At 44.5% G+C, this 24,978-nt stretch overlaps 2 protein-coding genes across 4 annotated transcripts in view; one reads left to right on the forward strand and one right to left on the reverse strand.

The window, feature by feature from the left end:
* Window positions 1-13,261, reverse strand: part of RNFT2 (ring finger protein, transmembrane 2) — a 95,211-nt gene extending 81,950 nt beyond the window's left edge. The window contains exons 1-3 of one of the 2 annotated variants that reach the window (XM_069081690.1): window positions 12,606-13,261; window positions 9,894-10,107; window positions 1,506-1,564 (exon numbers count right to left, since the gene is read on the reverse strand). In XM_069081690.1, coding sequence (XP_068937791.1) covers window positions 1,506-1,564; window positions 9,894-9,917 — 83 coding nt within the window. In that variant the 5' untranslated portion in view covers window positions 9,918-10,107; window positions 12,606-13,261. Of the gene's footprint in view, window positions 1-1,505; window positions 1,565-9,893; window positions 10,108-12,315; window positions 12,509-12,605 lie in introns of those variants that run through there. The other variant, XM_069081691.1, reaches the window with a different exon arrangement.
* A 74-nt stretch (window positions 13,262-13,335) lies between these two features.
* The window catches only part of SPRING1 (SREBF pathway regulator in golgi 1), a 163,341-nt gene continuing 151,698 nt past the window's right edge, over window positions 13,336-24,978 (forward strand). The window contains exons 1-4 of one of the 2 annotated variants that reach the window (XM_069081692.1): window positions 13,336-13,567; window positions 18,800-18,956; window positions 21,041-21,192; window positions 22,326-22,439. In XM_069081692.1, the coding sequence (XP_068937793.1) occupies window positions 13,457-13,567; window positions 18,800-18,956; window positions 21,041-21,192; window positions 22,326-22,439 (534 nt within the window). In that variant the 5' untranslated portion in view covers window positions 13,336-13,456. The remainder of the gene's footprint in view (window positions 13,568-18,799; window positions 18,957-21,040; window positions 21,193-22,325; window positions 22,440-24,978) is intronic. The other variant, XM_069081693.1, reaches the window with a different exon arrangement.

A 24,978-nucleotide genomic window follows, 5' to 3' on the forward strand; every position in this document is an offset into this window, starting at 1 on the left:
ATTATAATTCTATACAACATGACTAATGTGAAAATATATTTAATAGGAATGTGTGTGTAGAGCCTATATCAAATTACATGCCATCTTGGGGAGGGAGGGGGGAGAGGGGGAACATTTAAAATTTATTGAAGTAAATGTTGAAAACTAAAAATAAATTAATTAAATTGAAAATCTTAAAAAAATATATGATAATTCTGTGAAAGTATATAACCAGCAGCTGAGCGAAGGGGAAAGGCTTTGTGTAAGAGGTAGAATATCAGCTGAACTTTGAAGAAAACCTCCTTCGTAGAATTCTTTGATTTCTCCAGGAAACTACTGTAGGAGATCAGGTTCCAAAAGCTTGAGTCCTAAGCTTTTAGCAGTCCATAAAGGTCCTCTACAACAGAGGTAACAGACATCTGGCCCGCAGGCCATGTGGCCACAAGACTCCAAAAAGCTGGACAAAGCACGGTATATTTTTTAAAAATTGTACTGTGCTGTGGAAATGTTTGTTTTATCCCACAAATTAAAAATAAAATTAAAATTTTTAAATGTAAAAAAATAATAAAATGGGTTCATATGCCCCATAGATTTAGTGCTGGAAAGGATCATAGAGGTCATCTAGTCAAACCTTCTTATTTGAGAGAGGAGAAAACCGAGAACCAAAGAATTTAAGTGATTTTCTCAAGTTCACAAAGGTAGGAAATGGCTAAGCCAAGGCTTGTAACCAGATTTCCTAACTCCCTGTTGAGAGTTCTTTCCATCACAGACTTATATAAATGACATGGCATGTCTATTAAATATGCATATGATACAAACATGGCAGGGACAGCTATCATACTGGATGATGGTCAAGACTCATAAAGCCTTTAGACAGGGCTAAAATACTCAGATAAATTGAATAAGATGAAATATAGAAATGGGCACTTTCACACAGCTGGGGCAGGCCCTCATCACCTCTCATTTAGACCATATCAGTTTCCTGGTTGGGCTCCTGTCTCCCACTCTACTCCCTATTCATCCTCTCTCTCTCTCTCTCTCTCTCTCTCTCTCTCTCTCTCCCTCTCTCTCTCTCTCTCTCTCTCTCTCTCAGACACTTACTTGCTGTGTGACCCTCAGCAAGTCACTAAACCTTGTTTGCCTCAGTTTCCTCATCTGGAAAATGGAGGTAATAAATAGCAATTACCTCCTAGGATTGTTGTGAGAATTAAATGAAATAATAATTTAAGTAGGCACTACATAAATGCTTATTTCCTTTTATTTCCCTTCCCTAGTGTGACTCTGGGCAAGCTACTTCAATTCTGTTGGTCTCAGATTCCTCATCTATCAAATGGGTTCACTGATACTTACACCAAAGGTCACAAGGGCTGCAGAAAGCCCTACCTCCACACCCCCTACCCAGCCCAGCACCAGGGGGAATGTCTTGTCTGACTCTCAGAATCCACCAGAATGTGTCCAGATGACACCACTGACCCTCGGCCAGAGAAGGGGACAGGCACCAAGGGTGACTATGAGGGCGGCATTACCTTTCGGGGGGAACACTGTCCGTGTTGCTGCTGTGCCGCCTCTGCATCTTTCTTAGCACCTGAAACAAAACATCTCATCAGGCAACTGTACTGAAAGCCCCCCCCCCAACTCACCCCCTGTGGGCCCCCATGGCCTGAACTGGAGAGGGGGCATTTAAAAATTATAATAAGATCATTACTTATAGTTCTGTTCTGAAGTCCCTGCCAGCCTTGCCATCTTCTGTTCTAAGGCCCCTCCCAGTTCTGACTTTCCCTTTTCTAAGGTTCCTCCTCCACTTTCCCTGTTCTCAGGCCCCTCCCAGTTCAGACATTCCCTGTTCTAAGGCCTCTCCCAGCTCTGAGAATTTTCTGTTCTAAGGCCCCTCCTAGTTCAGACATTCCCTGTTCTAAGGCCCCTCCCAGCTCTGACATTTTCTGTTCTAAGGCCCCTCCCAGTCCTGACATTCCCTGTTCTAACCACCCACCCTACCCTCTGACATTCAAAGAAATCACATAGATCCTGTCCTGAGACACTCTGCACTCATACCCCACAGCTGTGATGCAGTCCTGCACTATCCTCATGGCAACCACTGTGAGATTGTCATAGCAACAGCACCAAGGCAACTCAGGCCCATACTTGGCAACCTTGCCAGCCTTAAGGGGAACACATGCTCACAAGGGCTGGCCCATCTTGGCCACCTGTTTTTCTGACTTCCTTGACCCCAGCAGGGGTGGCAGAGGGACCAGCCAGAGTTGCCACCATTCTGAGTCTATGGCCTGACTCTAAGGGGTCATGAGAGCAGGATCAAAGATGCTTTCTATTTCTGGGAGTTTACTGGATTGCATATTTCTGTAGGGCAGTGCCCACATCTGATTGAAAATCTGTATCTTCCACTAGCAGCTAGCTCAATGGTCTCTGTCTGGTGCTTAAGAAATATTTTCTTCAAAAGAATAATTAAGGGGAGGCTAGGTGGCACAGTGAATAAAGCACCAGCCCTGGAGTCAGGAGGACCTGGGTTCGGATCTGGCCTCAGACACTTAAAACACACACACACACACACACACACACACACACACACACACACAAACCTAGCCATGTGACCTTGGGCAAGTCACTTAATCCCAATTGCCCTCCAAAAAAAAAAAGAATAATTAAATGCATGATTCCCCTACAGAATATAAGGCCATGAGATCAGGGATTATTTTTCATTTTTGTTTATTTTCTCTAGGGCCTACCTGGCACACAATAGGGGCTAAATAAATGTTCAAGAAATAAAGATGAATGAAATAATTAATGGGAGATTGCAAAACTAGGTTGGGATATTACATGGATCTTCTTCAATAATCTTCTACAGAACCCTGCAGAAAATCCAAGAAAGCTGAAGTTCACAAATAACTAGCCTAAAGCATGCTGAGAGCAGCATTAAGCACTGTGGACAGATACAAAGACAAAAACAGTCCGTGCCTTCAGAAAACTTATTGGGAGAAACAATATATACATTCAAATTCAAAGTACAAAAGTACTTTCAAAATACAGAGTAAATACAAGGTAATTTCTGATGGAGTGGAGGGGCTGTGGCATCTGGAAGGATTGGAAGAAAGTACACATAGAACAAGGATTTACTAGATAAACCCTAAGTTTCCATCTAGATCTCAACCTAAGATCCTAGGATTAGTAAGAAATCAAACAAGTTTCAGCTACTTTTGGGGGTTTGGGGGGCCCGCAAGTAGGAAAAGAAAGATAGGTATTTTTGTTGTTCGGTCCTGTCTGACTCTCCATGATCCCATTTGGGGTTTTCTTGACAAAGCTACTGGAGCAGTTTGCAATTTCCTTCTCCAGTTCATTTTACAGATGAAGAAACTGAGACTGACAGAGTGAAGTGACTTACTTGCCCAGGGTCACACAGCTAGTATGTGTCTAAAGCTGAATGTGAATTCAGGTCTTCCTGACTCAAGGCCTGGTACTCTATTCATTAGGCCACCTAACTGCCATGATAGGCACAGCTTCTAGGAACATGGGGATGATACTGCCTCTGTCTTGTGCCCTAACAGATTTCCTCTAGAGACAGCTAAGAAGTACATTGAGGATGGAGACTTTGCGCAGCCCTGCCTCACTTAAATCCAAGTCACTAGCATGTCACGCCCCCACCTCCCCGATCAGTGATGGTCCTCTTGGGGGAGGAAAGACAGACAACAATATATGCATGAATGTTGGGTTAGAGTAAGATCATTGTGAAGGTCAAATGAAATCACGTTTAGTATGTGCTTTGTAAACCTTAAAGCCTACATAAAGGGCAACTACTGTTATGATGACTGTTATTATATTAGATATTATATATGATACATTATATCATGCTGTTATATTATATTGTTATTATATGTTGTGTTGTGTTTGTTGTGCTGTGTTTTGTTGTGTTTTGATAATTACGATGATGATGATGAAGAATCTGTTCAGTCTTAGACAGCACATTTTAAGAAGGACACCGAAGAGCTGGGGCATGTCCAGGGGAGGGCAGTCAGGATGCTAGAGGACCTTGAGTCTCCTTCACATGAATTTAGGTTGAAGTAATTGGAATTTTACCGTGGAAAAGAAGAGACTTGGGCTGGGGTAGAAGACAGCTGTCTTCAAGTATTAGAAAGGCTGCCCTGTGAAAAAGGGATTGGCTTTGTTCTGCTTGGCCCAGAGGATAGATACAGAAACAACGGGTGTAAATTTCAACAAGATAAAATGAGTCTGGCAGAGGCCTCACCACAGAATAGGCTCTAGATAGAATAAATTCTTGCAGAAATGGCAGGCTATTAGATTGTCCCCTCCTTGAGGGCAGACACTGGCCCCTTTTTGTATTCTTGGCACCACAGTGAACACTTAGAAACTTGCTGCTGGATTGAATCATTCCCCAAGTCTTGTACAGAGTAGGTGCTTAGTCAATGTTCATAGACTTGAATCTCTCTACTCTAGTTCCTTTGGGGTGTCCTCATTTAGCTGCCCCCAGATATTCACAGGGTCAAGGGGGGAAATTAGAGGACTTAGAAAGTGGTTCCAGCATCCAGCATCCCCACAGCTGCCAAAGTGATATTCTTATGGCACAATTTGGATCACATCACTCCCCTGCTCAAACAGCTCCATGACTCCCTATTATCTGTAGAATCAAAAGAAAGTTCCTCTGCTTGGTCTGTAAAACCTGGCTTCAGTTTGCTTTTCCAGACTCATTATGTATTATGGATTACAGGTTCTAGTCAGAATGGATCACAGGCTGTGGCTTTGCCCAGGACATTCTATACTTTGCCCTGGCTGCTCCTGCGGCAAGAATGCCCTCCCTCCTTCCCTCTATTTCTCAGAATCCTGAACTTCCTTTCAAGTTTAGATGAGATATGACTGCCTACATAAAGCCTTTCCAGATGCTAGTGCCTCCATCCTGAAATATTTTGTGGCTATTTTTTTATTTACATGTATACCTCTTGTTTCCTTTGACAGAACATAGCTCCTTGGAGGTAGCATCTGCTCTCTGTTTTGACTTTGTATCCCCCCCGGGCCCTAGCATGGTGTCTGGCACGTCATAGATGATGAGTAAGTCCTTCTTGATTGATTAATTAATTATGTATATGACAGCAAATTCTGCTCACATGCTCATATATTGTCTAATTAGCAGCATGATAATTAGCAGCATGATAATGGTCATGGATGGAAAGTGTGCAGGTCTCACAGACCCAAAAACCGAGGTTCAAATAGTATGCCTGACATGTACATATATGGCAAATTACTTCATCTCTCTGGGCCTCAATCTCCTCATGTGTATGAAAGGGCTGGGTTCGGTAGTCTTCAAAGTCCCTTCCAGATCTATGTTTATGACCTTATTGTCTATTCCTTTACTTGAGCAAGTCATTTAACCTCTCTGAGACCCAATTTCTCATTCTGTAAAATGGGCATAAAAATAACTTTCTAAAAAAAGTTTTAAATGCTGTAAAAAATTTTTTAAACAAATATTTTAACCACAACTTTGCAGATGAGTAAATTAAGTCTCAGAAAGCTGAAGTGGTATTTTCAAGCCTCAAAGGAATAATGCAGATGAGGTGCGTTAAAACTTCAAAGCATTATACAAAAAAGTCAGCTATTATTTTGCATATGATCATACTCTAGAGCTGGAAGGACCTTAAGAGTCATACAGTCTGAGCTCTTCATTTTGTTATCATTAATAAGAATAATTAATAATATAGGATTGTATATAATATAAATGGTTATATATTTATAGATGAAATATATTATATATCAAAAATCTATATTGTACAATTATTAATAATAAAATGAGGGGTTGGACTAGATGGCTTTTGAAGAATCTTTATATCATAATTATATATAATTGTATTATAATATATCATATATCCTGTAATATATGCTATTTCATATAGTATGACCTCTTTTAAGGTTTTCTTGGCAAAGATATTGGAGTGGTTTGCCATTTCTCCATCTAATTTTACATTTGAGGAAACTAAGGCAAACAGGGTGAAGTGACTGGTCTAAGATCACACAGCTAGGAAGTGTCTGAGGCCAAACATGAACTCAGGAAGATGAGTCTTCCTGACTCCAGGCCTGGCACTCTGTCTACTGCACCACCAACTGTCTCCAATTATACTAATTAAAGGTCTGAAAAACTTTGAATATATTCATCTTTTTTTAATAGATGAGGAAATTGAGGCCCAGAGTGACTTCCCCATGGCCACACTGGTAGCAAAAGACAGAGGCAGAATTCAAACTCAGGTCCTCTGATTCGTGAGCTGATGGTCTGTCCATTGTACCACACTACCTCCTGAAGGATTACTGTCTTCCTAATAGAGCATCAGCTCCCCCAAAGAGGAGAGACCAGGCCTTTCTTTGTTCCAGGAGAGATAGCTGCAGAGACACACTAAGACAAGTCTTGTGTGGGTGCTGCTGACCAGCAATGCCCTGGTCTTTGTCCTCACTATGATCTCCAAACCCTCAATCTTATAATTCTTTCCCAAGGCCATCACTCCTATACTGGCTATACTCTCCTCCCTTCCCCATCTTGAGCCCTTGGTGAACCTGTTCACTTCTACACTGCCCTCTTCTCTAGAAGCCCTGACCTCTTTATCATAGTACCAATTATGCTGTGCCAAGTCTTAGCTCTGGATCCCTCCCACCACACATCCCCTCACTCCTATTCATGTGCTGCTGAACAAAATTGGGGAAAGTCACAAAGTCATCTTAATTGGCACCACTACAAATTTATGTTATGGAAGCTCAACAGGGTCCTTGCTGCTGCTGGGTAATCCTAGTATATCTCTTATGAACTCAGTAATCCACTCTCCATAGTAGTACTTCCAAACCTTTTCACTCATTCTCAAACCTCCCATGACTCGCCTTCCCCACATCCTCTCAACTGAGAACCCTGTGCCATATTTTAATGAAAAAATTAAAGCCATTGGCTGAAAGCTCCTCTTCCTTACCTCCCATCCCTCAGGTACCTTCTGCCACTCTCTTCTCATTTATTCCTGTCTTATATGATGATGGCCTTATTCCTTACTAAGACTAACCCCTCTACCTGTTCATGTGATCCCATTCCATCCCATCTCCTCCCACAGACTATCCCTCTGTCATCCCCATATCATTTATCTTCAATGTCTCCTTGTCCACTGGCTGCTCCCCTATTGCCTACAAACATGCCCATGTCTCTTCCATCCCCAATAGCTACTGTCCTATATTTCTCCTTCTCTTCACGGCTTAATTCCTTGAGAATGCCATCTACATAGATGCCTTCACTTCCTTTCCTTTCACTCTCTTAACTCTTTGCAGTCTGGCTTCCAACCTCATTCTTCACCTGAAACTGCTCTTTCCAAAGTTACTAATGATCTCTTAACTTCCAAATTCAATGACCTTTTCTCAATGCACATTCTCTTTGACCATTCTGCAGCTATTTACACTACTGATCATCCTTTTCTCCTTCATAATCTTCACCCTCTTTTCCTGGATACCCTTTTCTCCCTAGGTTTTTGGGACACTCTCTGGTTTCCTTTGCTGGATATTCATCCACACCATGCTTGCTAAATGTGGAGATTCCCCCAAGGATCCATCCTGGGCCCTCTTCTCTTCTACCTTAAAATTACTTCACTTGGGTGATTTCATCAGCTGCCCTTGTTTCAATTACCATCTCCAAGCAGAAGACTTTCATATCTAGTCATGTGGCCCTAACTTCTCTCCTAACCTCCAGACATTGCCTATTAGACATCTTGAACTGCATGTCCTGTATGTAGATAGATATATGAACTGCACATAGACATTCTAAACTGAACATGTCCAAAATCAAACTCTTTATCTCCCCCCCCAACCCTTCCCCCTTCCTAACTCCTCTGTTACTGTCCAAGTTTCCATCATCCCCTAGTCACCCAGACTCACTACCTAGTCATCATTCTCACCTCCTCATTCTCTCTCATCCTAGCCTCCTCTAATCAGTTACCAAAGCCTTTCTTTTCTCTGTCTCTCAGATACACTTCCTTCTCTCCTCTGATACTGCTCCCACCCTGGTACAGGCCCTCATCACCTCAGGCTTAGACTATTCTAACATCCTCTTGGTGGCTCTGTCTGCCTCAAGTCTCTTCCTACTCTGGTTAATCCTCTGCTCAACTGTCACACAGATTTTTCAAAACTTGCAGATTTGACCATATTATTTCCCCATTAAATAAAGTCCAGTGGCTCCTTATCCTCTCCAGGATGACATGAATAATGCTGTTTGGTTTTTAAAGCTGTTAGTAATCAGGGCCCTTCCTACCTTTCCAGTATCCTTCCACCTTGGTCCTTTTCGTGTTCATGGCCCAGTGACACTGTCCTCCCTGCTGTTCCTCCCATAGAATATTCTATCTCCTGACTCAGGGCATTTTTACTGGTTGCCTTGCCATAGCTGGAACATCCTCCCTGATCTCTGCCTCCTGGCTTCCTTGGTTTCTTTCAGGTTCCAGCTACAGTCCTACATTCAAGAAGCCTTTCCTACTCCTTCTGAGTTGTCATGCCTTCTAAGAGACGACCCCTGATTATTTCTTCTCTATACACAGTGGTTTTAATGTTGTCTCCCCTAGTATTCTTGGGAGCTCCCAAGAGTCTGTTTTTACCTTTTCTTTATATCCCCAGCACATAACACAGTGCCTGGAACATAGTAGATACTTCTTGCTTGCTAGCTAACTGACTGATTTGGAATTAGAGAAGCTGGGTTCAAATCCTGGTTCTTTTACCTACCAGTTTACCCTTCCCATCTCCTGGTCTCAATTTCCCCAACAGCAAAATGAGGGGATTGGATTTGGGGACTTTGGGGATCCCTTCCAGCACTAATCCCATGATCTTATGACTCTGTGTTGGGTCATAAGGGGATACATGAAGATAACAGCTTGGCCATCAGACCACAAGTTTTACTAAGCTCCCCAGTCCCACATTCCTATTTTACAGCTGTTGCTCAAACTGGTTACAAAAGAGAAAATACCCCCAAATTACAGCATCTTTGAGGCCATCTGCACCCCAACCCCAATACCTGCTGAACCCTATGACATCTTCTAGAGGGGCTTGTGCATGCGGCCTCTGCCTGAAGGCTTCTAACGACAGGGAACTCACGACCTTTTGGGAAGTTCCTTCAGCTTTTGGACAGCTCCCATTAGTAAGTCATTTTCCCTTACAAGGCTAAATCTATCTCCTTGAAACCTCCAAGCACTGTTTCTGTAGCCAAGCAAAACAAATATAAACCATCCTTCCCACACCAGTCCTAGGGAAACTTGAAGAAAGAGATCCTGTTTCCCCTGAGTTTTCTTTTTCTCCAGATCAAATGCCTCCAGTTCCTTCAATTGCTCTCATGAATCCTACTGGATTCATGGCAAAGGGCCAGCTACGAGCTTTAGTTGGGCTTCCTCTGTGACTGTGGAGAACTCATTTCACCTCTCTGGGCCTCACTTTCCTCATCTGTAAAATGGGGAAGCCCTTTCTGACTCACTGGAATGTTGTTAGGAAAGTGCTTTGTAGAAAATAAAGTGACCGGCTCTGACATCCCAAGTTCTAAGTACTCTCCCAGCTCTGACAGCCCCTGTTCTAAGGCCCCTCCCAGCCCTGACATCCCCTGTTCTAAGGCCCCTCCCAGCCCTGACATCCCCTGTTCTAAGGATCCTTTTAGCTTAGACATTCTAGGTTATAAGGCCCCTCCCAACTCTGACATTCTAAATTCTAAGGTTCCACCCAGCTTTAACATTCATTTTTCTAAGGCCCCTCACAGCTCTAACACATTCTGTTCTAAGGCCCTTCCCATCTTTGATATTTCAGGTTCTAAGCTGAGATCCCAGGTCTAAGAGTCTATGATTCTATCATTAAAACATACACACACACACACACACACACACACACACACACACACACACCCTCACCTGGTTCAAAGTTGTGAGCCACATGGACTTTAAAGCCCCATGACGATGGGACCTGAAGTTGGCATTGAGGACCAGTGGGGTATTCACCCCTGCAGACAAAGTTCCAGGAATGGTGACAGGGAGGACTGGTGGATCCCAGCAAGAGCAGACCTTCCTTCCTTCCTTTCCTTCTTCTCTGGGGGCACCCAATGGTCAGGCGAGCTCGCACAAGATGCTATGGGGCACAAGAAAAAACAGAGATGCCTCTGAAAGTCACCGCCGAACCCCTGGCACTTTGCTGACGTGGTTCCCTGCTGAGAGCATTCATGCTCTCCTGGGTAGTCAAAGGCTGACTCTGCTTTTTGTCCTTCCCCAGGAGCTTCCGAGGAGTATTTCTGTCAGGTCCAGGAGCCCCAAACAATATCTTCCCGTCCTCTTTATTCCCCATGATCACATCCCTAGTCTATTGCAATGGTCTCCAAAATGGCCATCCCATCTCTAGACCCTCCTCCTCTAAGCCATCCTGTTCAGCCTGACCAACGACCTCTCCTGGGAGGAACTTTTCTACCCAAACTTTTTCAGTGACGCCCTATCATATAAACTTTAGATTCTTTTGCTTGGCATTCAAGGCTCTCTACAGTCTGGTTAGTAGCTTCTCCTACTGTACATGTGCTCTCCAACTTTCTTTCAGACTCTCCTCTGATTCAAGTCTGCCACAATTATTTAATGCTTTCTCTTTTTTTTCTAAGTCTTCACTCATGTGTTTCCCTAAGCCTGGAATGCCTCTTCTATTCACCCCTCATCTTCATTTGCTGAAATCCTATAAGACTCAATTCCCATGCTGCCACCTTCAAGCAGACTTCCATGATTCTTTTAGATGGTGCAGTGGAAAGAATGGTGAATCTACAGTTCAAATCCAGCCTCTGATACTTACTAGCAGGGTAACCCTGGACAAGTCACTTAACGCTATTTGCTTCAGTTTCCTCATCTGTAAAATGGGGTTAATAATAGCACTTACCTCTCAGGGTTGTTTGAGAATCAAATGAAATAATATTTGCATAGTGCCCGATTCCTAGTAGGCTCTACAGAAATATTATTTATTATTTTTAGTCAGAAATTATCTATTTTCCCTCCAATACTGCCTCCCACAGAACTTAATTTTGCTGCATTTTGTACAAAAGTTATTTTTGTATATGTCATATCCCTTCCTACTCTCACCCCACAAATCCACAAACCAGTGAGCTGGAACAATTTTATCTACCCTGAGAGACCAGATCAGTGGGCTCTTCCTGGCACACAGCAGCCACTTAATAAAATGCTTGTTGTTATTGTAGGGCTTTAAAAATTGGTACCACGGAAAGCACGTTAGACCTGGGTTAGAAGTGTCCATTGGCTACTTCTTACTTGTGTGACCTTGAACAAATCACTTTTACCTGGGTTTGGTTTTCCTTAAATGCAAAATGACAGGATTGGCCTTGATGGGTTGCCAGGATCTTTTCAATTCTAAACCTTTGATCCTTTGATGTTTGGTAAATTGAACAGCTCCCATACTCTGACCCCTCCATGAAAGAATACTGATAGAGTAAAAAAAAAAAAAAAACCCCAACACATTTTAAACCAGTCCTGTGAGCCTTTCTGAGCTCCTGTTTCCCCATATTAAAATGGAGGGGGGGGGCAAGTAGTTGGGCTCTGAGGTCCCACCAGCTCTAAAACCATGCCTTTATTACGATTTCTGTGGTGTAGGGAGCTCCCCAGTGGAGAATTTTTATCAAGTTGACACATATTGTCCTCTGAAGGCCCATCTTTTTGGAAGGAGGATACTTTGTTTCACTGTTATATAGGCTACGTGCTGTCTGCATATACATTGCATCAACCATCTTACAAAGAATTCGTGAAAAGGTGGGTGGGCGTTCACAGGAGAAGAATGAAAAAGCTTTCGGTAGGGATACATTCCTACCAAAAGCTGCCACCCTTAACTCATCACCAGCAGAAGCAACTCGAGGCTGGCACCATCCCCAAGCACAGATGCATGCATAATCAGATTTACCAGACATCGTCATCCTGATCTAACCTGGCCCTAGATTCTCAAATCTCACCCCTTCTTAAATGAAGAAAGTACTCTTCCATACAATCAGTCAATTAGCATTTATTGAGCTCTTACTGTGTGCCGGGCACTGTTAAATGCTGGACAATAGGCTGTATGTCACCATTCCATTAATACACCGATTTGCAAGCTTCTTTTAAACATGACATCACACTCTTTCCTAGAGCAGTTGCAGAATGCAAATAACCATCTCAATTTTTGTGGAGTGGAAAAAAAATCTCATTTTGGAATTCTCTTTTTTCTCACATGTAATTTCTCCATATTTGAATCCAATCTATTTTTACACCCTTCCCTCCCCAGTCCCTTGGAACCGCCCTGGGTACCCCAGAAAGGCCGCACCGTGGCTTCCAGCCCATGCAACGTTTTAATCCGTCCCCACGGGCCTTTGTATTACTGCATTTCAGGGCATGCATGTATCAAGCATCTCTTGCCAGCGTTGCGGCGTGGGCATGCAGCCAGGTTGCATTATCAGCTGCAGGTGCCCAGGGCTCTCTCCCTGCAATCCAGGCACGCATAGACCTCTGCAGACTCCTGGGGCGTGGTGGAAAGGAGGGCGGGGGTGGGGGTGGGGGTGGGGGAAGGGCTGTAGCCGCATCCGAGGAAGTAAAAAACCAGGGTTCTTTCTTTACCTGCAATCACAGCTGCATCATTCATGTCCTGCCAAGCCAATCAACTGGGCCACAAAGCGTCCACGTGACTTCCGACTTCTTCCTCCTAACCCCGCCTTGGTCTATCCCTCCCCCGGGCTGCAGATTGGTTTGAGCAGTGGGCGCTAGGACCGCCTCAAGGCTTCCTCGGACCTCCCACGCTCGAACGCCCGCCTTCCCTGTCGCTCTAGCCAATAGGAAGGCGGAAACTCGATCGAACGGCGACCACGACGCCCAATGGCCAGCGAGCTCCGTTGGAGCTTGGTTGCTGGAGCGGACGGGAGGGTGGAAGGTAGAAGGAGCGGCTCCCGCTCGGGCGTCGGGTTCGCTCTGGGCGCGCGCGGGCCCGGGCAGGGGGGGCGGCGGCGGAGCCCCGCAGCTCGCGCCGCTGCGGGCGCCTCGGTGCGTGCTCGGATCGTGGCCGCAGCGGGGGAGAGCTAGGCGTTGCACAGCCCAAGCCGGGGGGCGGAGGAGAGGACAAGGTTCGGGGGCGGCCGGCCCCGGCCCCCTCTTTCTCCCAGAGGGCCAGGAGTCCCCCGCCCAGGTCGGGCGGGTTCGCGGGAGCACCCCAGCCTTGCCCTCCCGTTTGGCCCGGACCCTCGCGTGCGGGAGGCGATGGGGTGGGGGCCCTGCGCGGGGCTGAGCTGAACTGCCGCATTGGGGGGCGGGGGGCCCCGCCCCCCTCCGGGCTGCAGCCGGCCGTGATGGGCCCCGCAGCCCCACCCGCCCCCCGGGCCGAGCCCCTTTAGCTCGGAGCCCCCACCGCCTCCGCGAGCCTAGGCCTTGCCCCCCGGCCCCCCGCGGGCTCGCCGCAGCCGGCAGCGGGGGCGGGGATGGTGAACTTGGCCTCTATGGTGTGGAGGAGGCTCCTGAGAAAGCGCTGGGTGCTCGGCTTGGTCTTCGGGCTGTCCCTCATCTACTTCCTCACCAGCACCTTCAAGCAGGTCAGTCTCGCCCCCTCCCTGTGGATTTCTTTTGTCCCTTTCGGCCATAAAGCTTGTGGGATATAGGGGGAGGGGACCTGGGTTCAAGCCCCCCTTCTGCAGCCTCCAGGCCGGCAGACGTGGTTCGGTGCAGGAAAGGACCTTTGGACATGAGAACGGGACCGCAGGGAGGGACCCCCAGAACCCTCTGTCAACGCAGAGAGAGCTGGAAGGGATCCCAGCTCATCCAGTCCCATGTCCGTGTTTTACAAATGTGGAAACTGAGGCCCAAAGAAATTTCAGTGACGCGATCAAGGTCACACAGGTAGCCAGTAAGAGTCTATTTGTCCTCCCTTATGAAGCCAGAGCTGGAAGGGACTTAGGGACTCACACTCTTTCAAACCTTTCATTTTGTAAGTGGGAAAATTGGTACTAGGGTCTTTACTCTAGATCTTTCAGGTAAGATTGGTTGTTTGACCTCGTACAAAGTCAGAATGGGATATTCTGAGCCAGAGGGGCTGTTAGGGAGAGATACTGTGTCTCAGTTTTACAGACCTCCCCGAGTGCCTTGCCCTGGACTAGAACAGGACTCCTGCATTCTCCGATGCTCCACCCACTTTGTTGGGCCTCAGTAGACCTTAAAATTGGGCTAGAACTACCAGACCTAACTACTCCATTAACATCGTTGGCAAAAGAGAAGGTAATGGAGAGAACCGAGTCTGGGAATCTTGGGGGCTGAAGAGCATTTGAAATGGATTCAGATGGATGGAAGGAGACATTCCCTGGCTGTATCAGTAATGGAGCCGGGAGCCCAGCCCTGTGATTTTGTTCGTCTCTGCTATGCGGTTTCCTTGGCAATCACGATTTGGTGCAGTGGGCCGGGTGCCAGTTTTGTGGTCGGCCTGGCTGGGTGGTTGGGGGGACGGGGTACCAAATATGTGAACAGGAAATAAGTGACCTTGAACGGGCAAAAAGGAATGTTTCAACTTTCCCCTGACTTGGCTGTAAGGACTTGGCAGAAGGTATGGAAGAATAAGAGAATAAGGAGGGAGAAAACCGATCTGTTGTTGCCTTTGTTTTCTTAATTGTTTTGACTGGTACTAGGAAACCGAGGTTCTTCCCCTCCCCCACCTTTTTTTTTTTTTTTGGTAAACAAGGGTAGATTGTATGAATTATGCCTGTGAAGTTTGTTTTTTTTTAAATGAGCTGAAGTTTAAATAATTTATCCCAGAGAAGGAAAAAGGGGTGGGGTAGAGTAGGTTACTGTCACTGATTTCTGGTGCATTGCAGTGGAAAAGGGATTGGCTTTGTTCTGCTTGGCTCCTGAGGACAGAGCATGAAGCAAATGATGGAAATTGGAAAAATTTGATTTTGGGAAGGAAAAAAACGCCTAGCTTTCTAAAGATCAGGCCTCCCAAATGGAGAGCTGCCTTGGGAACCGTGGTGAGTCCCCATCTTTGGGGGCTATCAGGCAGACTGGAAGGGATGGCCATTTGTTTAGAGGTCATTTAGAGGACATTACCTGCCATATGCAACATCCTGAGGATACAAAGACAAATATCGGGTCAGCCTTAAAGGGGGTTTATATTTCCTGGATGTGGTATGGAGAAGATTCTCATTCGAGCTTAGATTAGATTACCAGGTCTGTGAAATATATGCAACTGATTTTTAAATACTGTTTAAATGTCAAGTGTTCATGAGCCAACCAGAATCCAGGAACCATGGTTTAGTGGATGCAGAGTTGGTGTTGGAGACAGACCTGGGTTCTAGTCTCACCTCTGGCTGGGTTACTCTGGACACCATCTTAATGCTCTAGGCTGGAGGTTTTCAACAGGACTGCCTTGAGACCAGTCACATTCACCAGATGAAAATGCATTTGGGAAGTATTTAACAACATATGTAAAAATACAATAGAACATAGCTAATGTGGTTTTCATAATCTGCTGTGGCAGGGATCCTTGTGTATGGGTTAGTGGAGCTGGTTCTGTTTGAGTGTGACAGCTGCTCTAAGCAATTCCTCTTTTAAATTTAACATTTTATTTTTCCCCAATTATGTGTAAAAACAATTTTTGATATTCATTTAAAAAATTTAAGATCCAAATTCTTTCCTTCTCTCTTCTGCCCCTTTGTTGACATGGCAGGCAATTTGATATAGGTTATATATGTGCAGCCAGGCAAAACATAACTTCATATTACTCATATTGTGAAAGGAAACGTAGACAAAAAAAAGAAGAAAAATTATGCCTCGATCTGCATCCAGACTCCAGCAGTTTTAAACTGGAGATGGATAGCAATTTTCATCATAAATTCTAGGCAACTCTTAAGGATCATAAATTACAGAGGGGGTGCAAACTCTCTTTGGGAAAGGGAATTTCCTCACCTGGGAGTTCCCTATTTCTGTGAAATCATAAATCTAGACCCTATCCCTAATTTCTAGGAGATGCTAGCTTCTGGAGGGGATGAGGAAAGGTTTTTTGTTCAATGGACACTGTATAGCACAGTGCACAGAGCGCTGGGCCTGGAGTCATGAAGACCTGAGTTCAAATGTGACCTCAGACACTAACTGTGTGACCCTGGGCAAGTCACTTTGCTCTTTTCAGCCTCAGTTTCCTAATTTGTAAAACGGGCATCACCTCACAGGGTTGTTGTGACAATCAAATTGACTTAACATATAAAGCTGTGTAAATGCTAGTTATCATTATTATCACTAGCATGTTTTTTTCAGTTCTGTCAGTCGTATCTGACTCTTTGTGACCCCATTTGGGATTTTATTGGCAAAGATACAGGAGTGGTTTGCTATTTCCTTCTCCAGCTCACTTTACAGAAGAGGAAAACAAGGCAAACAGGGTTAAGTGACTTGCCCAGGGTCACACAGTGAGGAGGTGTCTGAGGCCAGATTTGAAGCCAGGCATTCCTGATTTCCAGGTCTGGTTCTCTATTCACTGGACCACCCAGCTTCCTCATTGAGCCCCCTCTGAGCCCTGCTCATATGCCACTATCTTAATGAAGGTTTTCTGAGGCAGTATGGTACAGGGTACAGTTCTGGGTTCAGTTCTTGCCCCTGAGGCTTCTCATCTGCATGACCCTGAGCAGCCCCTCTGAAGATCAGTATCATGAGCTGTAAAATGGGCAGATTGGGCTTGATGGCCAATAATGGCCTTTCCAGCTCTAGGTCTTCAGATCCCCATTTGTTAGCCCCCCCTTCCCACCCAGAGGATTTTGGAAGTATTTTCTATTGTCTAGATGTATCTGTGAGCATTTTGTATCTGCCTAGGATAATGTGAACTCCCATGAGAGACTAAGGCTTTTTCCTGTTCGTAGTAAAGTGTCTGGTACATAGCAGGGGCTTAATAAATGCTTGCTATATTGGATGGAATTTTGATCAGCTCTGGGTTGGCCTGGGTGTAGTCACCCTCCCCTCCCCCACCAACTCTGAAATTTCTGGCTCCCAGGAGGCCTTAGAAACTTGCTTAAGAGAGAAACTGAGGCATTTGCCCAATCCCTCAGTTTCTGTCAAGCAGCCCCAGAATTGGTCATTGGATAAAGTGGAACAATGATTGTTCTCCTTTCTCTTTCTCTCTGTCTCTGTCTCTCTCTGTCTGTCTCTCTCTCTCTCTTCCTGCAGAGCAGTTATAAATAATAACAGGGATTTTCTGTCATGCTTGGCTTTGTTCTGGACTACTGCCTTAGTTCCTTCTTTGAGCAGTTCAGGGAAGGTAGCTTGGGGCCATGGGACCTGTTTGGTTTGGGTCTGAGGTCAGGAGACTGTGGTCTGATTCGTCACTGTCAGCGTTTCTTGAAAATAATGTAAAAATTGTCTCAGCTCTTAATGAAAGTCCACATTAAAAAAATGACATCACCTTCATTTTCAAATATAGACTTTCCTCCTCCCTTAGCCAATGACAAGCCATCTCTAAAGTGTGATGCCTGCATGAACTTGGGTTCTTTTTAATATTTGGATAACTATTTCAATTTCAGTGGCTTCTTTTGTAATCCTTTTTTCTTTTATGTATTTAAATGCATAATTCTGAGAAGGGATCGATCTGTAGGTTTCCTCAGATCTGCTAACAGGGTCTGTGACACAAAGGAGGTTAGAAACTTTTGTCTTATAGCAAAGATTTTAAAAGAAAATCATGGACCTCTGTGGACATAGCCATTGGATTTCCCCACCAATAAGGCCTCTTTCCTTTGTGCCATATGTCTCATAGAGCACTTTCTCACAATAGCCTATATGAGGATGAATCTATAATGGAAGTATCACTGCCCTCATTTTACTGATGAGAAATCGAGCTTTAGAAAAGTGAAATGACTAACATTGATATGACTCAGGGGGAAAAAAAGTATGTGAGTATAGAATATGTATATCCTATTAGGTATTTGCTAGATTAAATAAAGTAGGGTGAGAGGAATAGAGAGACAGACTGGCAACGCAGACAGAGGGAGGGAGAGAAGGAGGGGGAGAGAGAAAGAAGAGAAACTTGAGCACTAGCCCCTCCCAGCCCCGAGATCCCGTGTTCTGAGGCCCCTCCCAGCCCTGACATCCCCTGCTCTGAGGCCCCTCCCAGCTCTAACATCTGTTCAAAAGCCCATCCCAGCGCTGACATCCCTTGTTCTAAGGCCCCTCCCATGCTCTGAGGCCCCTCCCAGTTCTGACATTTCACGTTCTAAGGTTCCTCCATCTATTATCAGATATCCTCTGAGACTATTGGTTGGTGAATTGTTACCCATCTAAATATGTAAAAGTTATTCTTCATTAGGGGTTCCCTACAAAGGTGAAATCATGAGTCTGGTAAAAAAAGAAGAAAATTAGATCCTTACAAGAGTCGAGGAAGGTATTGTTCATGTTGCAGCCCATATGATAGCATTTATATGGTACTTGAAGGTTTGCAAAGCAGTTTACAGTTATTGTCGTTTGATCAGGTGCTATTCTCATCCCCATTTTACAGATGAGGAAACTGAGGCAAACAGGGTTAAGTGACTTGCCCAAGGTCACAGAGCGGGGAAGTATCTGGGGCTGGATTTGATGGATTGGGTTTTCCTGATTCTAGGTACCTGTTTGCCATTTGTTTGCCCCTAATTAGCTCAGGCATGACTAGAAAACTAAGTAGAAGGGTTTTCTCTGTTTTACTCTCTTTTTTTAACATTGGAAGTGTTCAGTCTTTCCCAGAGTGTCCATCTGACCCTGCTGACCATGACCCATAGGGGAAGTCCAGAAGTCATTCATCATTTACCATCATTTCTTTCTTTTCACAGGAGGAAAGGGCAGTGAGAGACCGGAATCTCCTCCAGGTCCAAGACCGTGAACAGCCCATTCCATGGAAAGTGCAGTTTAACCTGGGCAACAGCAGTCGCCCAAGCAACCAATGCCGGAACTCCATTCAAGGGAAGCTTCTCATCACAGATGAGCTAGGTATGGCCCTGGCCCTCTCCAGGCTTCAGAGATCTGATTCCTCATCTGTGAAATAGGCATGATTATACTCACTGCCTATCCCATGGGTTTATTTAGTGCCAGGCTCTGTGCTGGACATACCAAGATAAGCAACAGCATGGTTCTTGCCTTCAGTAAGCTCGTATTCTAATGAGAAGCCAACACATAAGCAACATAAGACATATGCTATAAATGGGGGGCAATCTTAGAGGAAAGGGCCTTGGAGGGGGAGAGAAGAGATAAGGACACACCAGAAAGGCCTCCTGCAGAGAAGAGATTTAAACCAAGTCTTGGAAAAAATCCAACAGGCAGAAATGAGGAGAGAGAAAGGGGCCAGCCAGTGACAATGCCAGGAATCAGGGAGATGGAGAGTCTTGAATGAATGAAGCTTTTGTTAGGCACTTACTGTGTGCAAAGTTCTGTGTTAAGTGCTGGGGAGAATAAAGTCAGTCCCTGCTCATATCCTAAATGGGGAGACTGTCATTGGAAATGACATTAAATTAGATCCTCTTGGCTGCTGCACCCTATGGACCACAGGACCTCTCTCTCTGATTTATGGCTGAAAATTTCCTTGTCTCATGCCCTAAGGACCACAGGATCTCTCCATCTGATTTATGGCTAAAAATTACCTCGTCCCATGCCCTAAGGACCACAGGACCTCTCCCACCTGATGAACAACTGAAATGTGGTTTATACAGTTTCTGCTACACATCAGATGGAGAGGTCCCGTGGTCCTTTGGGTACTGCAGATAAGAAAACAACTTGAATTTAATGTCATGTGCATTAATAAAATCTTATCTGTTTCTGATGTTAAACTGTTTGACAAAGCCAAGGACACTGCTGTGAAGAACAGCGAGGAGGCAGGTGTCCCTGAGTAATAGAGGTCTTGGAGGGGAGAAAACCATGAGAAAACTGGAAAGGCAGGAAGGGACCAGGTTGTGAAGAGATTTAAAGACCAAACAGGAAAGAGGAAAATGAATATATGTATGTATACATATGTACACACACAAACAAAAGCACATGTATTTATTGTAATATATTAATTATGTAATATGCACTCATATATACATATATGCATGTTTTAATATGCATATGTGTGTATATGTTTTACATATGCATTTTAATGTATAAATGTAATATGTATATGTGTATACACACATACTTATGTAATCCTGACAGTGATAGGGAGCCACTGAAGGTTGTTGAGGAGGGGAGTGATAATGGTTCGAAGCTTGCTTTCAGAAGGTCACTTTGGCAGCTGAATAGAGCATGGACCAGTTTGGAGAAATACAAGAGGAGGAGACCCTCTAGCCAGCTAAGTGATAAAGCATGGGTTGATAAGGGTCCATATCTCAGAGGAGAGTTGGAGACATAGGACAGGTATTACAAAGGTAGAAACAATGGGTCTTGACAACAGATTGGATATAGGGGGGTCGGAGAGAATGAGGGCAGAAGAAAGAAGAATGATACCCTGGTTATGAGCCTAAGTGGCTGAGAAGATGGGATGGTGGTATCTAGTCATAGGAAAGTGAGACAGGGGGTGGGGGGTGGTGGGAGGATTATGAGTTCCATTTTGAATATGTGGAGTGAGAATTTGAAGTGAGTTCATAACATCGGGTTGGAGTCCTCAGTTGGAAGAGGAGATAGATGGCCCAGATGAGGTCAGCCAGGGAAATGACACCCCCAGTCAGAACTTGTAGCAGCCACATGGTCGGATCCATCCCTCTGAGACTTCCTAAGCTCCTTTCTTTCATCTTGTCTCTCTTGCTTAACTAGCAATGATAAGTTGTGCTAACACATCCCAGTTAGCATGAGTCAGACCCCTGAGGCCTCAGAATTGGGGTTCACTGCCACAGATACCTAACTTGTAAGCCTAATAGTCAGACCAGCATGTCCTACAAATTAACTTCGCTGGTGTAATTGTTCTGTACATCTTAGAATGGCCTCTTGAAACGAGTGGTCACTCCCTTTCCCCATGCAGTCAGAGAAACATGCCTGCCTTGCCCATTTTGGAGAGTGTCCACGATTCTCTGGCTTCATCCTACCGTTTCTCTTCGGTTCCCAAGGTTACGTCTGCGAAAGGAAGGACCTGCTTGTGAATGGCTGTTGTAATGTCAATGCCGCCAGCGCCAAGCGCTTCTGTTGTGATGGCTGCTTGTCCAATGGATGCTGTGGCGCCTATGAATATTGCGTCTCCTGCTGCCTGCAGCCCAGCAAGGTATGTTGTTGGGATCATGAAAGGCACTTGATAGACATTCATTCATTCTAGCCTCATCCCAGGGGTAGGAGTGACTTTTACACCCATTTTACAGATGAAAAAATAGGGGCCCCAGAAATTTGGAGTGACTCACCCCATTACACGGCTAGTGTTTGAGGGGGTTCAAACTAGTCTTCCTGCCTCAAAGTACAGACCTTGGTCTTCTAGACCATGCTTCGAATACCAAGGAAGGAAGCATAGGGGTTCTAGTAAAGAGAGCCAAAGATTGGGAGTTAGAGTGAGGGTGTGTGTGTGTTCAAATCCCAGCTCTACTCTTTGTTATCTGTGTGGCCTTGAAAAATTACTAATCCCTCTGGGCCTCAGTTTCCTTTTCCGTACATGAAGGAGACTAGATGATCACCAACGTCTTTTCCAGTAGCTGTAGAGCACTGGGCCTGGGATCAGGTAATATGATTTAATTTATCACCATTTTGTAACTTTGGTTGTATAAATCTGGAAGCCGTATTATATTACCACTTGGATACTTAACTTTTATCAAAGAATCTAGTAGTCCACATGCAGTGTATGAGTGCCTGTTTGTCCACAGCCCCACCAGCATGAAGTTACCTCTGATCACTTGTGAAAGGTGTATAGGATTCTTCTTCCTCTTGCCCCTCCCTCCCCCCTCCTGTCCTTTATTTTATGACTGTTATTAAGACTCCTGCAGGGTGCCTCTTTCAGAACCTGTTGTCAATGACAACAGGAAGTTAGTTCCCTTAACCCAGCCCACGTTTACAAGCAAAGAAGCCCATTCCCAGCCTAATGGGTGCCTCCAGAGCATCGCATCGGGGAGCCTCTGTGAGCATGTTGTAGATAAGACACGTCCTTCTCTTGCAGCATCATGGAAGCAAGCACTGGATGTGGACTCAGAGGCCCTGGGTTTGAATTCTGGCTCAGCCACGTGCTGTGTCTACATCACCTTGGACAGCTCATTTCCTGGGGCCTCGTTTTCCTCTTCCATAGAATGAAGGAGTTAGACTAGAAGACCTGTGAGGACCTTTTGGTTCAGAGCTGTTATCCCTTGTTACTTCCTGGGCCTAGGCTTCTTACTTCTTGCTAGGATCTTACAGATTGAACCTCCTCTGTTTCCTCAGCAACTACTCCTAGAACGGTTCCTCAACCAGGCCGCCGCGGCATTCCAAAATCTCTTCATGGCTGTGGAAGATCACTTTGAATTGTGTCTGGCCAAATGCAGGACTTCATCTCAGGTGAGGAAATGGAATAGGGCAGGTTAGGTTGGAGTAGAAGGAGAGGAAAGAGGAGAGACTTTGGGAAGCCATATACCTGGGCTCTTTGGGCTGGTAAGAATGATCATTCGGGTGATAAGCAAGCATTTATAAAGCACCTGCTGTGTACCTTCACTCTTCTAGGTGCTGGAGATTCAGAGACAAAAATGAAAATGCCCCTGCCCTCAAGAGGCCTATGTTCTGTCAGGGAAACAGTATACACATGATATATTCAAAATAGATTTTAACAAATTACATGGCATTTTTTTATGCTGACTCTGAGATCAACTCCATTCAATTTAACAAGCATTTATTAAGTGCCTGCTGTATACCAGGTACTGTACTAGGCACCAGGTATGCAAAAACAGATAGTCCCTAACCTTAAAGAGTTTATCGAAGGGGGATTGTAATTGTCTTTCATTTTGCCTTCTAAACTTACCTATTTGCTATTGTTTAAGCTTCTAAACATTCCATCTCCCACCACTGGGATTTGTATAGACGGCCCCCTCATGTCTAGAACACACAGCTCTCCCTCCTGCGCTTTTTAGAAATGTTGGCTTCATTTGAGGCTCAGATCATGCACACACAGTAACCAGTAAAAAACTAGGAATGTACAAAACAGTAGGATCCTGCACAGGACAGAGGGCCATTAAAAAAAAAATCTCCTTTGTGGATACCGTGGCCAAGCAGTTTATAGGTTAATGTCCAGCCTACTGGGGCTGAGCCCTCCTGGCTTCTGCATGCTTGTCCTCAATATAGGACGTGGTCTGTTGTCAGGATGACATTTGGGATTCTTTACAGTTTAGTAGGACTGATCTGAGCTTGTATTCCACAGCTAGAGCCTTTGAGGAACTGAGGTCACCTCCAGTCCTCAGGGAAATTAGATAAACAGGTCTCAGAAGGATCCCTTTATGAGAGATTATAAGGGCTATTGTCAGCCCATTACAAGATGGAAAAACAAAATATGTGCCCAAAGGATTGAAGGAAAGGTTCTTCTTCCCTTGTCATCATGGGCACTTCCTCCCATGAAGTAGCAAGACTGGAACTAGCTTCCTTTCACCTCAAATCTGGGTAGTGTCCCAGTATTATCTGGTAAGAGGCTTTCAGGCCTGGGGTAATTCTTTCCTACTTTTCTTGCAGTAAAATTAATTAGCACGTGTGAGTAGCTGTCTGTTTAAGGTTAGAAGAATATTCTGTGAGTAGGGAAGAGGTTTGTTTTATTATAGTGGTTGTAACTTCTTGGTGGGGTAGGTGAGTTAAAGATAAGCAAATACCTTTATGGATGGTTAAAATTTTTTTTAACCCCCTTCCCCTTTTAAAATGCATTGTTAGTTATTTATTTTTATTACTTTTTTTTTAATTTGAGTTTTGAATTCTCACCTTCCCTCCTGTCCCCTCCCCCATCTATTGTGAAGGCAAGCAGTGAGATATCAGTTATACATATGAAGTCATGCAAAACATTTCCATATTAGCCATGTTGCAAAAAAAGAAAAAACAAAAGGGAAAAAATATGCTTTAGTCTTCATTCAGAGTTTATCAGTTCTCTCTCTGGAGATGGATAACATTTTTCATCACGAGTCAGTCCTTTGGAGAATTGTCTTGGATCATTGTACTTGATCAGGATAGCTAAGTCATTCACAGTTGATCATTGCACGATATTGTTGTTGGTTGTATACATTAGTCTCCTGGTTCTGCTTACTTCACTTTGCATTAGTTCATATAAATCTTCCCAATTTTTTTCTGAAACTGTATGGTTAAATTCTTGATAAAGGCAGGAGTTGGTTTGAAGCCAGAAAGGTTCAAATCCTGCCTTTGATATATACTGATTGGGTGACCAGTCACTTATCCTCTTAGCGCCCTAGACAAATAGCATTTGTTGCAGAGAAAGTGCTAAGTTACATTGGTAGAAGGAGTTTTCTGCACTGAAGGAGTTCTGTTTATTAATTTACTAATCACTCCCTATTCCTCTACCTGCAACTAATTCTTTATCTTTTAAGGCAGCTTAATGATGCTATGGCATCATTAACTCAGGGCCTAGAGTCAGAAAGATCAGATACTAATTAGCTCTGTGACCCTGGGCAGGTCACCTAATTTTTGTCTGTCTCAGTTTCCTCATCTGTAAAATGAGGTTAATAATAGCACTTACCTTTGAGGGTTGTTTTGAGGATACCTTTGAGAAAATAAAGTGGTTAGCACAGTGCCCTGCACATAGTAAATGTGAATGTTAGCTGGTATTGGCTATCATTATTATTGTAATTAGTACTTATTATTGTGTTAGTGCTGAGGACTCTCCCTTCTGCAGGTAGCCTCTCAGCCTGGTACTGGCTGTTTGCTAAGCCCTGAGCTGTTTCTTGTTGGCCAAAGATTGTGAGCTTCCCATGGGCACACAGTAATTTTCTCCTCTCCCCTCTGTGGCTGGCTCCCACTTTATGAAATCAGTAGGTGTGTTGGTTGATAAGGACTCTTCTTCAGCTTTAATCATTGACTGAGACCTCTGCATCCTGCCTTTTTGATTTGTAAA

Source organism: Petaurus breviceps, unplaced genomic scaffold (genome assembly GCF_028583685.1).
Source record: "Petaurus breviceps papuanus isolate PSGF00001 unplaced genomic scaffold, PetGlider_PUasm1.0 99, whole genome shotgun sequence".
Taxonomy (NCBI): domain Eukaryota; kingdom Metazoa; phylum Chordata; class Mammalia; order Diprotodontia; family Petauridae; genus Petaurus; species Petaurus breviceps.